The following is a 12,924-nucleotide window of genomic DNA, read 5'->3' as shown; positions in this document are numbered from 1 at the left end:
ATTTAATAATTATCTATGAAATTTAAACTTTTTTAATTATATAATCTCGAATCTTCTATACTAATGTAAAAGTAAAAGAAAAGATACTTGCAATTAATTAAATTAATTGCTTGTTCTACATTTGGGTAAAGATATGATAAAAAAAATGATGAGTTTTGTTTGGAATGGAAGATAAAATTAATTAATTTTAAGAATTTTTCTTTACTTTTAGCTTAGCATGGATGATTCAAAATCATATAATCAAAAAAGAATTTGTGTTTTGTGGAACACTATTAAAGACAATATTTTTTATTGATAATTTTTTAAAATAATTTTAAAACATCAAAATAAATTATTATTTTTAACCAAAATTAAATAAATTGTTGAAAAAATTTTATCCATTAATAATGTAAACCAATTTGTTACTATAATTTTGAATCTTAATATTTAAAATTGTATATTTCAAAACCCAAATTTAGAATTTTCAGCAATGGGGTAAACAAGTACAATTTGACAAATTTTTTTGTATTATTTTAGTTTGTACTATTTTTCACTCTAATCCTTGATTTTTTTTACCCCAACCAATACTTTAAAAAGATATTTTATGGGTGACCAAAATGAAAGCGACCTAAAAGTTGGGTGACCAAAATGAAAATGCAAAAATGATGTGGCATTTACAGTTAACCACTGTTAGAAATTTAATGCTTGGGTGATTAAAATGAAAATGCCCTAAAAGTTGGGTGACCAAATTACAAAGATTTTATTTTAGGTGACCAAAATAAAAAAGCACTCTAAAAATTGAGTAACCAACTAGGAAGTTTACCCTTAAGTTTATATGCCAATAACCTCTTAGCCTAATGGTAAGAGCATTATGTTGTAGTTATGAGAGCTCGGGATTGATCCCAAACAAACCTATTTTCCATCATTAATTTTCAATATATATATTAAATTTATACAAATATTTTTAGGTTAAAATATGCTATAAATATTTGTAATTTTCAAAAATTAGAAATTTAATCTCTTTACTTTTATTTCATGAAATTTAGTCCCTCTACTTTCAGATTTCAAAATTCAAAATTCAAAATATGCTATGATATTCGCAGCCATGTAACAAAAAAATGACAATCTAATAGACTTGAATTTATCAAGAAACTATAAAAGTGTTTGTAATTCTTAAAAATTTACGTCAACATTTTAATCAGAAAAAAGTATTTAGACTAGGTAATGATATTAAAAAAGGTGGAGTACCAAATTATGTCAAAAACTAAAGTATAAAAATTAAATTTTAAATTTGAGTATAGTACAAGGACAAAATTTGAAAATTGACCATTGTTATATAATCTCAAAAAAAAGAAGGTAAAAGGCTATGTATTTAGACACATTTACATCAACATTTTAACCAGAATCAAGTATTTAGACTAATAATGACATCAAAAAAATTTATGTATCAAATTATGTCAAATATTACAATATAGAGATCAAATATCAAATTTGAGCATAAAATATAAGGACCAAAATTAAAATTTGACCATTATTATATCTCAAAAAAGAAATAGAAGGTTGTGTATTCGGACATGTGTATGTCAACATTTAATTCGAATAAAGTATCTAGACTACTTATGATATTATAAAAGTTAAATTATCATGTCAAAAATAAAATTTAAAATTTCAACAACTAAAATTGGACCATTCTTTAAAAAAAAAGAAAAAAAAAGAAGAGAAGATGGCTTGTATGTATAGCATATAGATTTAACATAATATACATATATAGTATATGAAATTGGAGGTACACATTAAACACATGAAGGGAAACAATAAAAGTAATAGTCACATGGGGAGAAGCAGGGGGTGTTTCAATTTAGGGTCGGCTTTAAGCCAATTTCACATCATCATAATCTTCTCCGATCTCCTCTTTAATGTACTTCTTTGTATCGTCTTTTTCCAACTCTCTATTTCATACTTTTTTTTGACCTAACACGACAACATGATATGAATGCAATATATATAATTTTATTACTTATTTTTTAAATATATATAATTGAATTATAATTAAAATTAACTAAAATTTTATGGAAATAATTGTACTAAATTATAATTAATTAAATTCATGTGTAATCTACCTAATATAGAAATTAGGGATTAATTGGGCACAATAGGTTTTTTTATTTGCTTTCTAATTTCAACTCTATATTGAATATGGGTATTTTGCACTTCTATTATTACTATTAACCATTTGAATTTTAAGGGGTTTTAAAAGAATAAATTATACAGTTTCTACATTTTTAAAGGAAAAATATTTTTAGATTGTTATTTAGAGATTTAATTTATTTATTTTTTCCAAAAAATAATATTTCTAGTTATATTTGCTTATTCAAGTTTTTCTTCCTCCTTTCTAATCACTTTTTTTTTTATTTAGTTAAAATGTTAAATAAGTCCTTGGAAAATAATTTTAAAAAACAATTAATCTCCTTGTTAAAATGTGCATCTAATTGAGCCCTTTGAATCATGATTGGTAACCAATTGACCCATTGAATTCATTTTTCTTTTGACGCCTCTGATGGCCGTTAACTGTTGACGTGGACAAATGATGGTGTGGAGGACTTAATTGATTATTATTATTATCTTATAAAGGCTTAATTGATTATTTAAGTAAAAATATTAAAATTAGAAAACACTAATTTTTAAATTTAAAATTCAGAAAAAAAAATTGGAAACTTGTAAATAATTATAAAAGATATAGAAAATTTGTAAATGTTACAAAAGTTTTTAGAAAAATGTTATAATTTTTTTATAAAAATATAGAAAAAAAATTATTGAAACATCATTAATATTATAAAATAGTATAAAATTTTAGAAATTATTAAAAATTAAGAAAACTACAAATAAGTTAGAGAAAAATATCAAAATACAAAAATTAATAGAAGTTTATAAAATAAAAATTTATTTAAAAATAGAAAAATAAACTTAGATGTTGATTAAGCTAGTAAAAAGCAAGAAGACTTTTAATTGTACAAGACAAGATGTCGAGAAGCAAAGCCTTGATTGATCAAAGTTTCTGTGGTTTATAATGATGAACATTGATTAGATAAATCTAAAGATAATGTCAAACTTAATTTATTGATAATGGAAGAGTTAGAAATGTGGCTTAATGATCCAATCTCCTCTTATGGATTATGATAAGCATATAAAAATATATCATAGCTGATCAAAGTGAGCAATTCGACTGAAGATAGTTGAAGATTCATACTGTGATGAGCAACAAGTAAATATGATCATACTTTTGTCCATTAAGGGACTGTTCTTGAGTGTTCTATTATGCATGTTACTGTACGAAGATTGTTTTTATTAGGCTTAAATCATTGCTTTTATAGTGAGACTTAATAGTGAAATCCTTATTTGGTATGGTCCCGTTAATGCGAGTTACGTTTAAATTGTGTTAACAACTTCTTGTATTTAATTTTCCTATCATTTTATAATTATTTTTTTGTGTGATAAAAGGTGTCTCTACTTCACTTGCCATACTTCAAGATCGATTTCAAGTTGTCCATTAATATCAAAGCCACACAATGTAACACCCCCAACTCGAGTCCGTCGCCGGATTAGAGTTACGAGGCATTACAGATCAAAACCAAACTCAATTTTTTTTTATAAATTATACTAACTCAACCACGAAATTTCATTCCATACACTACATCAAAACAAGCTTGTAGCGGCGTTTGAACAAAAAACGCCACTAAAAATCAAGCATTAGCGGCGCTTTTATAAAAACGCCGCTAAAGGTCGAGCATCAGCGGCGCTTTTTGGAAAACACCGCTAAAAATAAGCATTAGCGGCGTTTTTTGAAAAGCGCCGCAAAAAGCCTAAGCCCAACGACACCGTTTTCTGAGTTTTGGGGGCCTTTAGCGGCGTTTTTGAAGAAGCGCCGCTAATGCTCTGGCCTTTAGCGGCGTTTTTGAAGAAGCGCCGCTAATGCTCGGGCCTTTAGCGGCGTTTTTTAAGAAGCGCCGCTAATACTCGAGCCTTTAGCGGCGTTTTTGAATAAGCGCCGCTAATGCTCAGACCTTTAGCGGCGTTTTTAAAGAAGCGCCGCTAATGCTCGGGCCTTTAGTGGCGTTTTTTAAAAAGGGCCGCTAGTGCCCGTTTTTGATATTCTCAAGTAATGTTTCAATTATATTTTTTTATTATAAGTTGAAAAAATTGATATTTCGTTGTATTTATTATATATTGGTCAAATTTATATTTAAATTATAACAAATAATATTGTTTAATACAAAATGTTTTTATTAAAGAGAATTCCTAACTCCTAACTATTTATTATTATTTTTCAATCACAGTTTATTTAAACTACTTTACTAGAAAAATATATTAAATTATGAGTAAAATAAAATATCATAAAACTTAAATTGTAAAAGATGCGATAGTATTAATTTTAAAATATATAATTAATTATCATTATAGTTTAGGGTTTAATATATATGGTTTAGGGTATATGATTTAGGGTATATGGTTAATTTAGGATTTAAGGCCGGTTTAGGAGTTACAATTTTAAGGTTTATATATTATGGAATTAAGGATTAGGGATTAGGGATTCTGGTTTAAGGGTTGTAATTTAGGGGTTAGGGGTTAGAGATTAAGAGTTAGTGTTTTAAGGTTTATGAATTCAGTGTCAGGTTAGGGTTTAAGGTTTAGATTAATTAGTGTGTTCTAATTTATATTGAATAAGGTGTAGGGGTTAGGGGTTAGGGATTCGGGTTAGGGTTAGGGTTGAGGATTTAGAGTCTAGATTAATTAGTGTTTTTTAATTTGTATATTAAATAAGATTTAGGGGTTAGTAGTTAGGGGTTAGGGGTTAGGGGTTAGAGGTTAAGAGTTAGTGATTTAGGGTTTAAAGATTTGAGGTCGGGTTAAGGTTTAAGGTTTAGATTAATTAGTATTTTTTAATTCCTATATTAATTAAGTTTTTATATAATTGTAAAAGAGGGGTTAGTGGTTTAGGGTTTATGTTTTATGAGTCAGGGTTTAGGAGATAAGGATTAAGGGTTTAGATTAATTGGTGTTTTTTAATTTATATATTAAATAATTTCTTATATAATTGTAAAAGAGATAATATTAATTTTAATATATTAAAATTATGATTACAATTTAAATTATATAAGAGATAATAGATCAATTTTATACATATTAAATGGTTTAGGATTTAAGGTTTACTTTAGATTTGTTAAATGATAAATTTTATACAATTAATTAATGTTTTTATATTTAAAAATATTTAATCTAAATTTAGATTAAATGGTTTAAATCATTTGATATATTTAAATATTAGATTTTAAAAAAATTGATAAATAAATAAATTAATGTAACAAATTAATGTAACAGATTGACAATAAAAGAGATAATATGAATTTTAATTTATTAAAATTATCATTAATATAGTTTTTAAAGTTTTTTTTCATATTTTAAAATTTTTTGTTTTTGTTTTCTTACATAAAAAATTATATACAAATTTTAAAATTTATCTAATTCTTTTAAATATTACTTAAATTTTTAAAATTTATTTATTTAAATTTGATATGAATTATATAATAATTAAATATAAAATTGTAAGAAAAAGTCAATTATTAGCGGCGTTTATGAGAAAAACGCCGCAAAAGGTAAGCAATAGCGGCGTGTCGTAAATACGCATTGAATTTTTCAAAACGTAAAGTTTCACGGTAGAAATTTAATTTTATTTTTAGTGGCGTTTTTATAAAAAAAGGCCACAAAATTCAAAACGTAAAGTTTCCTTAATTTTATTTTTAGTGGCGTTTTGCTTTTTTTCCCAAATTTCCCCCCTAAAACCCAAAAATGAAAAAACCCCAAATTTCCCCCCAAATTTTTTCTTAGTTCTCTCATCCAAAAGCACAAATTTTGAAGACCAAATGGCAACAATTTCAGCATTTTCAACTCCTTTGCATTTATTCTCCAAAACCCATTTTAAATCTCCCAAAAACCTCTTCTTTTATCCAAATTCTATCCATTTTCAGACCAAAGTTTCCACCTTTTCTTCCAACAACTTAACATTATCCTTCAAAAACAGCAAAACTCTTTACGGTACTTGGAAACTCAAGTCTGCAGAAGAAGAAGAAACAGCTGTTGTTGAACAAGAACGAGAAGAAACAACTGTCGCCGAACAAGAGTCTGTTTCTGTTCCTGTTTCTCCTTCAGACACTCTCAGAATGTACTTCCAGGTATGTTCCTTTTTTTCAATTATTATAATGTTTATGTTATTTTGGTCTGGCAAAAGGAAAATTGAACCATTGTTCAGAGCTGGCTTCTTTTATTAGTGAACTATCAAAGTACCTCTTTTAATGCAATGAAATATTATTTTGGTTGAGTGATGATATAAGTTTGGGATCTAACTTCTATTTTGCTACTTAATTATGTAAAAGTTCAAATTGCTTTGTTAGTTTTTTTATTAAGTAATGGTGAGGTACACTAGTTTTATTATTATTATTATTATTATTATTATGATTCTGTTGTTACTAATTAGTTAAGAAACGAAGTTGAATTTAAGTTACTATTAGTTCTATGGTGATGATAAATAATTTGTTTGTGGGAAGATAAATGTGCATTTTCTTATTTAGATTCTGTAGATTATTTTAAATAAAAATAGTTCTATGGTGATGATAAATAATTTGTTTGTGGGATGAACTTGCCTAATGTCTTATAGGTTTAAATTAGTACATAGAATCACCACTTGCTTTTTCAGGTAAAGGTAGATGCAAAGGCACTATTTTAAATTGAATAATGCATTTGATTTAGATGTTTATTGTTATTATTTTCTTCCATGTGTCTTACAAAAAGTAGATTGTCCTTAATAGAAAGCTCATCTGTGAAGTTGGTTTGCGTAACCTCCCTTACTTTTACATAATTAAGTAAACTCTATTTTGTCACCCTATCTTTTCCAGCTGTAGTTACAGTCAAAGTCGCAGCATATCCAGTTTAATAGTCCTACCGTAAAGGTTTCAATATCTTAATTATCTATTTCTTTTATCATTTGGCATCTACGTTTTGAATTAAAAAAAAAAGCAGTTAAATTTATTTCATATCTGTCATTCTAATTGCATATCTCTTATTTTTTAATTTATCAATGTCATTCTAATTTGTTTATCTTTAGTATTGTGTAAAAAAGCTTATCTTTCATATTCCTTTCATCTGCCAAAGGTTTATGTTTGTTTGTTCAAAATAATGTGATTACTGAAGAAATGTACTCTGCTTAAAGAATTTATTGTTTGAAGGTAGAATTGGAAGTTTCTTCTTATGAATCTCTGTTTTTAGGTACTTCAAATTGTGTAGATGTTTACGTTTTTTTTTTCAATGTGCTATTTTCTTCATGTTGATTCCTACAATACTTGTATATTAGGCTCTCGCCCCTTATTTTTTGTGTATTACTTTGGAATACATTCGTCAACCACGTATATTTAATAGAACCACTTATCGATTGACTCATACATATGAAGGGTAACTAAAGTTGTTTTGAAAAGAAATGAACATGAAAATAATCGCAGGGATCCTAAACCGATAAGCTTTGGTATGAAAAATATCGATATACTGTCTATTTGTTTCACAGGGTGGCCTGCCAATGTATGTCGCAACACGGGGTTTATATGGCTTTAATAAGTAGGTTCTCTGTCTATTTGTTTGTTTATTGTCTATTTGGCTTTAATATGTAGGTTAATGTGTCTGTCTATTTGTTTACAGCTTAATCTATTTGTTTGTTTGTTTATTGTCTATTTGGCTTTAATAAGTAGGTTCTCTGTCTTTGTTGGAAACATATGATATCCTGCTTAGGTAGTTCCTGCATTCAAGGACATTGTTTTTGCGAGATTGATTTTATCTTAGTGATTTTTCTGTTTGCAGATTCCTGCTCAGGATTTGACAATGAGACGGCTCAGAGGTTATGAAATTAAGGTAGATAGCACTGTAATATTTCCAAACATATATGATGATACTTAAATATTTCTTCGATCATACATGTGATATACCCTTGGACATACCGTTGAGCATGTTCCGTAGTTTTGCTGAGCCCTCCATGTGGATCAATGAAAAATGTTGGTTGCATTGCAAAAGAAACTGGCACTTTTAAGTTTGCATTGTGGTTAAGACTTATGTTACTCAGACTCAAGGATGACTGTTGGGTGGGGTATATGTCTAACACAGGTATGCTCAATTTTATTTATATTTTCCTATACATTTGGAGGATTGCCGCCCAATTCTTATGTCCGAAACATATGTATATATGGATGCCAGACACAGGTACTTCAGAAAATGAAGAGTTGGAGTAACATGGGTATTTGTATCCGAATGTCAATATATATGCTGAATATCATTGAATGAAACAAAGTAAAATATGGTATTTTCTTGCAAATAACCTAGTTTAAGTTGTTTTATGCACATGTGCTATGTACGTGTGCCTTATACACAGTATTTGCACTTAGTTACATACTAGTTCATAGGCTCGAATTAATGGGGTTCTGTTTTTTTTTTTTGCTTTACTCTTTCAAGCTGTTTGGGGTTGAAAGGTAACATGATTAATATCTTTTGAGCAGATTATATCAAATATTTTGTGTATTTTTTTTCAAAACAAATAGACAGACCTATTTGTTTGTTTTTTGTGTATTTCTCATACCTAAGTCCGAGTAACATGGTTCTTTTCTTTTTCAAGTTCTAAATTGTTTAACAATAGGTTCTTTGTTTTCTTAAGCAGGGATGATGAAGATGATTCTGTTGCCAAGATGAAGGCAGTTGAGGAAGCCTTGGAAGCAAAACAAAAAGTAACAAATAGCTTGTCTGCTACCTGTTCTTTTTTTTTTTTATCATGTTTTATAATTTTGTGACAAATTGTTCTTGGTACTCTGAAGATATTTATGGAAAATTACCCTATGATTCTATTGTATTTATACTGCATGGCTGCACCATGTATTTCTTAACTAGTTTGATAAATTTTATGTGTGGTGTTTAATTTTTCGTTACTGTTTGTGTAATTTTATGTGTGGTGTTTAATTTTTCATTACTGTCTGTGTTTTAATTTTTCATATGTATTATTTATTTTAGTTTTGATTTTAAATTTTTATTTTTACTTTAATATTTATGACAACTTGAGTTCTAACTTTTGGATTTTAATTGTGTTATTAATTTATTATCTTAAATTCTAAAATTAAATTTATTAATTTTTATATTTAGTTTTAAATTTAAAATTTTCAAAGAAAATTTAATTTAAATAATATTTTTTATTTATCCTTAAAAATTATATTTAAAGTTCAAATTTAAAAAATAAAACATAATTTAATATTTATCATAAAAATAAATATTATTTGATTAAAATAAATTTTTTTAAAGGTTATATTTTTAGCGGCGTTTTTGCGAGAAGCGCCGCTAAAGGTTTGTTCTATAGCGGCATTTGTGGGAAAAGCGCCGCTAAAGGTCGTGGTCTATAGCGGCATTTGTGGAAAAAGCGCCGCTAAAGGTCTTGGTCTTTAGTGGCGTTTGTGGTAAAAGCGCCGCTAAAGGTCTTGGTCTTTAGCGGCGTTTGTTTCGAAAAACGCTGCTAAAGTTAGCGACGCGATCTTTAGCGGCGTTCTTTCCGGCGCTTCTCAAAGCGCCGCTAAAGGCTTAAAAAAGCACCGCTAAAAGCCTGTTTTGGTGTAGTGATATATATATACATATATATATAAACACATAACCAATTAAAATCAAACATGCATCATAAATCAAATTACATATACTAACCATGTCTTAAAATTTCAACCATATCATTATCATTTACCTAATCAAAATTTAATATCATTCAAATTCTTAAAACATTTCCAAACATATATGATTATATATCAAAATCCAAGCATATTTCCAAACATTTATTTGTACACATATTTCATTTCAAGTTACTAACTATACTACATATTACAACATAGGTGGTCTACCCTATTTGGACAACTATTATACATCAATTTGAACTGCATTTATATACCAAACTAGATAGCATTTTCACACCAAAATTTAGACAGCATATATACAAAATTGGACTGCATTTATACATCAAAATTTGACAGCATATACATAAATAATTGGACTGCATTTGTACATCAAATTTGACAGCATATACATATATATAATTGGACTGCATTTGTACATCAAAATTTGATAGCATATACATATATAATTGGACTGCATTTGTACATCAAAATTTGACAGCATATACATTCATTTACTCTATCAATAAGCCAAACGTAATTAATCACCAACATTTACAAGCATACTTCAATTTATAAATCATCCCCTATATTCACTTAACTACTAAATCCAACCAAATCATATATATTTCATATATAATACATAACCTAGACACTTAACTTAACATTACTTATCTTAATGAATATAACAACTTAATTACTTCAGCCACATAATTACCAAAACACTTGAATGAAATCACCATGCACACATATATATACATTACCATATAAATACTAACCATAAAATACTAATCCATGATTAAAGTATGCTTAAACCATAATTCAGCCCAAAACCGAACACAAACAAGAAAATGACTTACTAAGCTTAAATAGCTTACTGTGTGTATGTTGTTCTTCGTTTTATAGATTTTGGAAGTTGGTTATGAGCTCGGGGATCGTCAGAGAAGATTATCACACTATTGACTCCTCTCGGTATTTTGTAAATTTTGAATTCGATCTTATGGCATGTATAGCGTAAAAATTATAATAAAAAAAAAACAAAATTCATACCTCAATCAAGCTTGCAAGTGCCGAATATATTAAAGCTTTTAAACAATCTTCTTTGTTCTTAGTTTCAGCCAAAAGATGGAGAAATAATGCTTTAATTTTAATATATTAAACATACACTAACATTAATAATTAGTTTACTTTATTAAGTACCTTTATATAAATATATATATACATATATATAAGGCTATACTTGTATTTTGCCACCCACTAACTATATTTTGGCCTTATTACATTATAAATCCTCCATTTAATAAAGACAACAACAATTTGGTACCTTTAGATTTAACCCCCAAATTTTCATTTTACGCGATTAAGCTATTTTCTTTAATCAATCTCTCAAACGACAAAATTAAAACATGAAAATTTCACACAATTAAATTCACACATCATAAACACACAAAATAATATTAAAATATTTTTTTTTAATTCGAATTTGTGGTCCCGAAACCACTGTTCCGATTAGGATCAAAATTGGACTGTTACACACAAGATATTCGGTGAGATATTATACCTAGTAGTCCTGTAGGTAGGTATGAAGGAAGGCTATTCAACTATACGTCAATCACTCTTGGATGAAACTAATTATATTCGTTTGAAAGCTTAGATGAGGGGTTTCATCAATCTATTGATGGGAAAACATGGAGATCAATTCTAACTCGATGAAATCTCATTACACTAAAACAAATGGTGTCCATATCCTAAAGGCTAAAACGACTTAGGCCTTAAAAGCAATGTTTTCAGAACTAGATCGATGGTCAAATCGATCAGACCACCGATATTCGGTTCAATTGGTCTGATGACTGAACCGACCATTTTAGTGTTTAATAATATAAAATAATAATTATTAAAAATACTAAATCAGCCCATCTATTTTTGGCCCATAGGCCATAAGCAAAATAAAATAAGAAAACCTGAAAATATCTATCATTAACTCTTTTCAATTTATCATTTGTCCTCTGCTGCCAAAGGTCAAAGCCCATCTTTCTGACTTTCTCATTTTTCAGCAAGGATGGCGGCGGAAGAAGTGGATGGAAGGCGGCTGAACGCGGAAGCAGATCTGAGGCTGAAAGCCGGATGGTGAAGCCATGAAGGGATATTGGAGACTGGAGAGTGACGAGAGTGGTGGTTGCCTGGGTGGGGGTGGGTCTCGAGTTAGTTTTTTTTTTTTTATCAGGCTTGCCCAGACTGAAAAAGCTCTTTTTTTTTTTGAAAAACCGGTCCGACCGGTATTACCCATTTTTCGGTTGGAGGTTCAACCGCCGGATTTTCCAATTCCCTGTTCAATCGATTTTTTGCTGACCGGCCGGTCCGGTTTAAACATCATTGCTCCAAAGATGATAAAGTAGCGAATTTCAATTCAAAAGCATTGTGTGTTATTTTCAATGGGGGTGGATCAACAAGAATACATAAAGATTTCAAAGTGTATCTCATCTCGTGAAGCTTGAAATATCCTTGAAACCATCCATGAAGTAACTTTCAAAGTCAGCCTACCAAAACCTTAAAAGCTTACCTTGAATCTTTACGAATGTCTGATAACAATGAGCCAATCTTTGAATTTTATGTTAAATTTTGTGACATAACTAGTGAGGCTTGAACTTTTGGCAAGTAATATTTTGAGGTGAAACTAGTTTGAAAGATATTACATCTCTTGCTCGAGAAGTTTGCAAATAAGGTGACAACCATTAAAGAGGCGAAGGACGTAAGTACTATGTTGTGTTAATGAGATGCTAGGTTAATTATAGCTTTTAATGTGAAAGCTGATGTTTGCACATCCGTCTTTATTGAAGAGTTGTAAGAACAATTTTTGTTCTTCTTTGTTGGACTGAGTTAATGCATGGTATTTTGATAGGACTCAAAATTTTGATATGTTGAAACATATGTGATGTCTTTTGTTGAATGTGGTGTTTAGCATGCAAAAGAACACAGAGAATCTGGATACTACAATGACAGCTAAAACCCTGAGGCTACAAAAGGGGAGAGTAATGTATGCGGCAAATGCTCTGTTGAGGGGGGAGTTATTTTTGTATGTTATTTGTCTCTTTTCTTGAAACTATTGTTTTTGGGGAGTGCTTATAACTATTTCGAATTCAACTAAGTAATTGTTAGTTTTGAGACATGTTGCTATATTTGCTTACTTGATTCACACGGTGTGATGTTGTTGTTAGGT

General features: G+C 28.7%; 1 protein-coding gene across 8 annotated transcripts; it reads left to right on the top strand.

The window, feature by feature from the left end:
- Nucleotides 1-5,783: 5,783 nt before the first annotated feature.
- Nucleotides 5,784-8,990, top strand: LOC107905220 (uncharacterized). 8 transcript variants are annotated; one of them, XM_041094499.1, is made up of 4 exons: nt 5,788-6,206; nt 7,589-7,638; nt 7,879-7,929; nt 8,726-8,990. In XM_041094499.1, exons 1-3 carry the CDS (start codon nt 5,898-5,900, stop codon nt 7,895-7,897), a joined length of 378 nt encoding a protein of 125 aa, XP_040950433.1. In that variant the 5' UTR covers nt 5,788-5,897; the 3' UTR covers nt 7,898-7,929; nt 8,726-8,990. The 8 variants fall into 8 exon arrangements, 7 of the variants coding, with proteins under 7 accessions (XP_040950436.1, XP_040950433.1, XP_040950435.1 ...); XM_041094501.1 differs by having other exon boundaries at nt 8,723-8,990; XM_041094500.1 differs by having other exon boundaries at nt 8,219-8,990.
- The last annotated feature ends 3,934 nt before the right edge of the window (nt 8,991-12,924 follow it).

The sequence above is a fragment of the Gossypium hirsutum genome, chromosome D05 (genome assembly GCF_007990345.1).
Source record: "Gossypium hirsutum isolate 1008001.06 chromosome D05, Gossypium_hirsutum_v2.1, whole genome shotgun sequence".
Classification (NCBI taxonomy): domain Eukaryota; kingdom Viridiplantae; phylum Streptophyta; class Magnoliopsida; order Malvales; family Malvaceae; genus Gossypium; species Gossypium hirsutum.
Note: the sequence above shows the minus strand (reverse complement) of the source record. Positions and strands in the feature narration are given on the sequence as shown.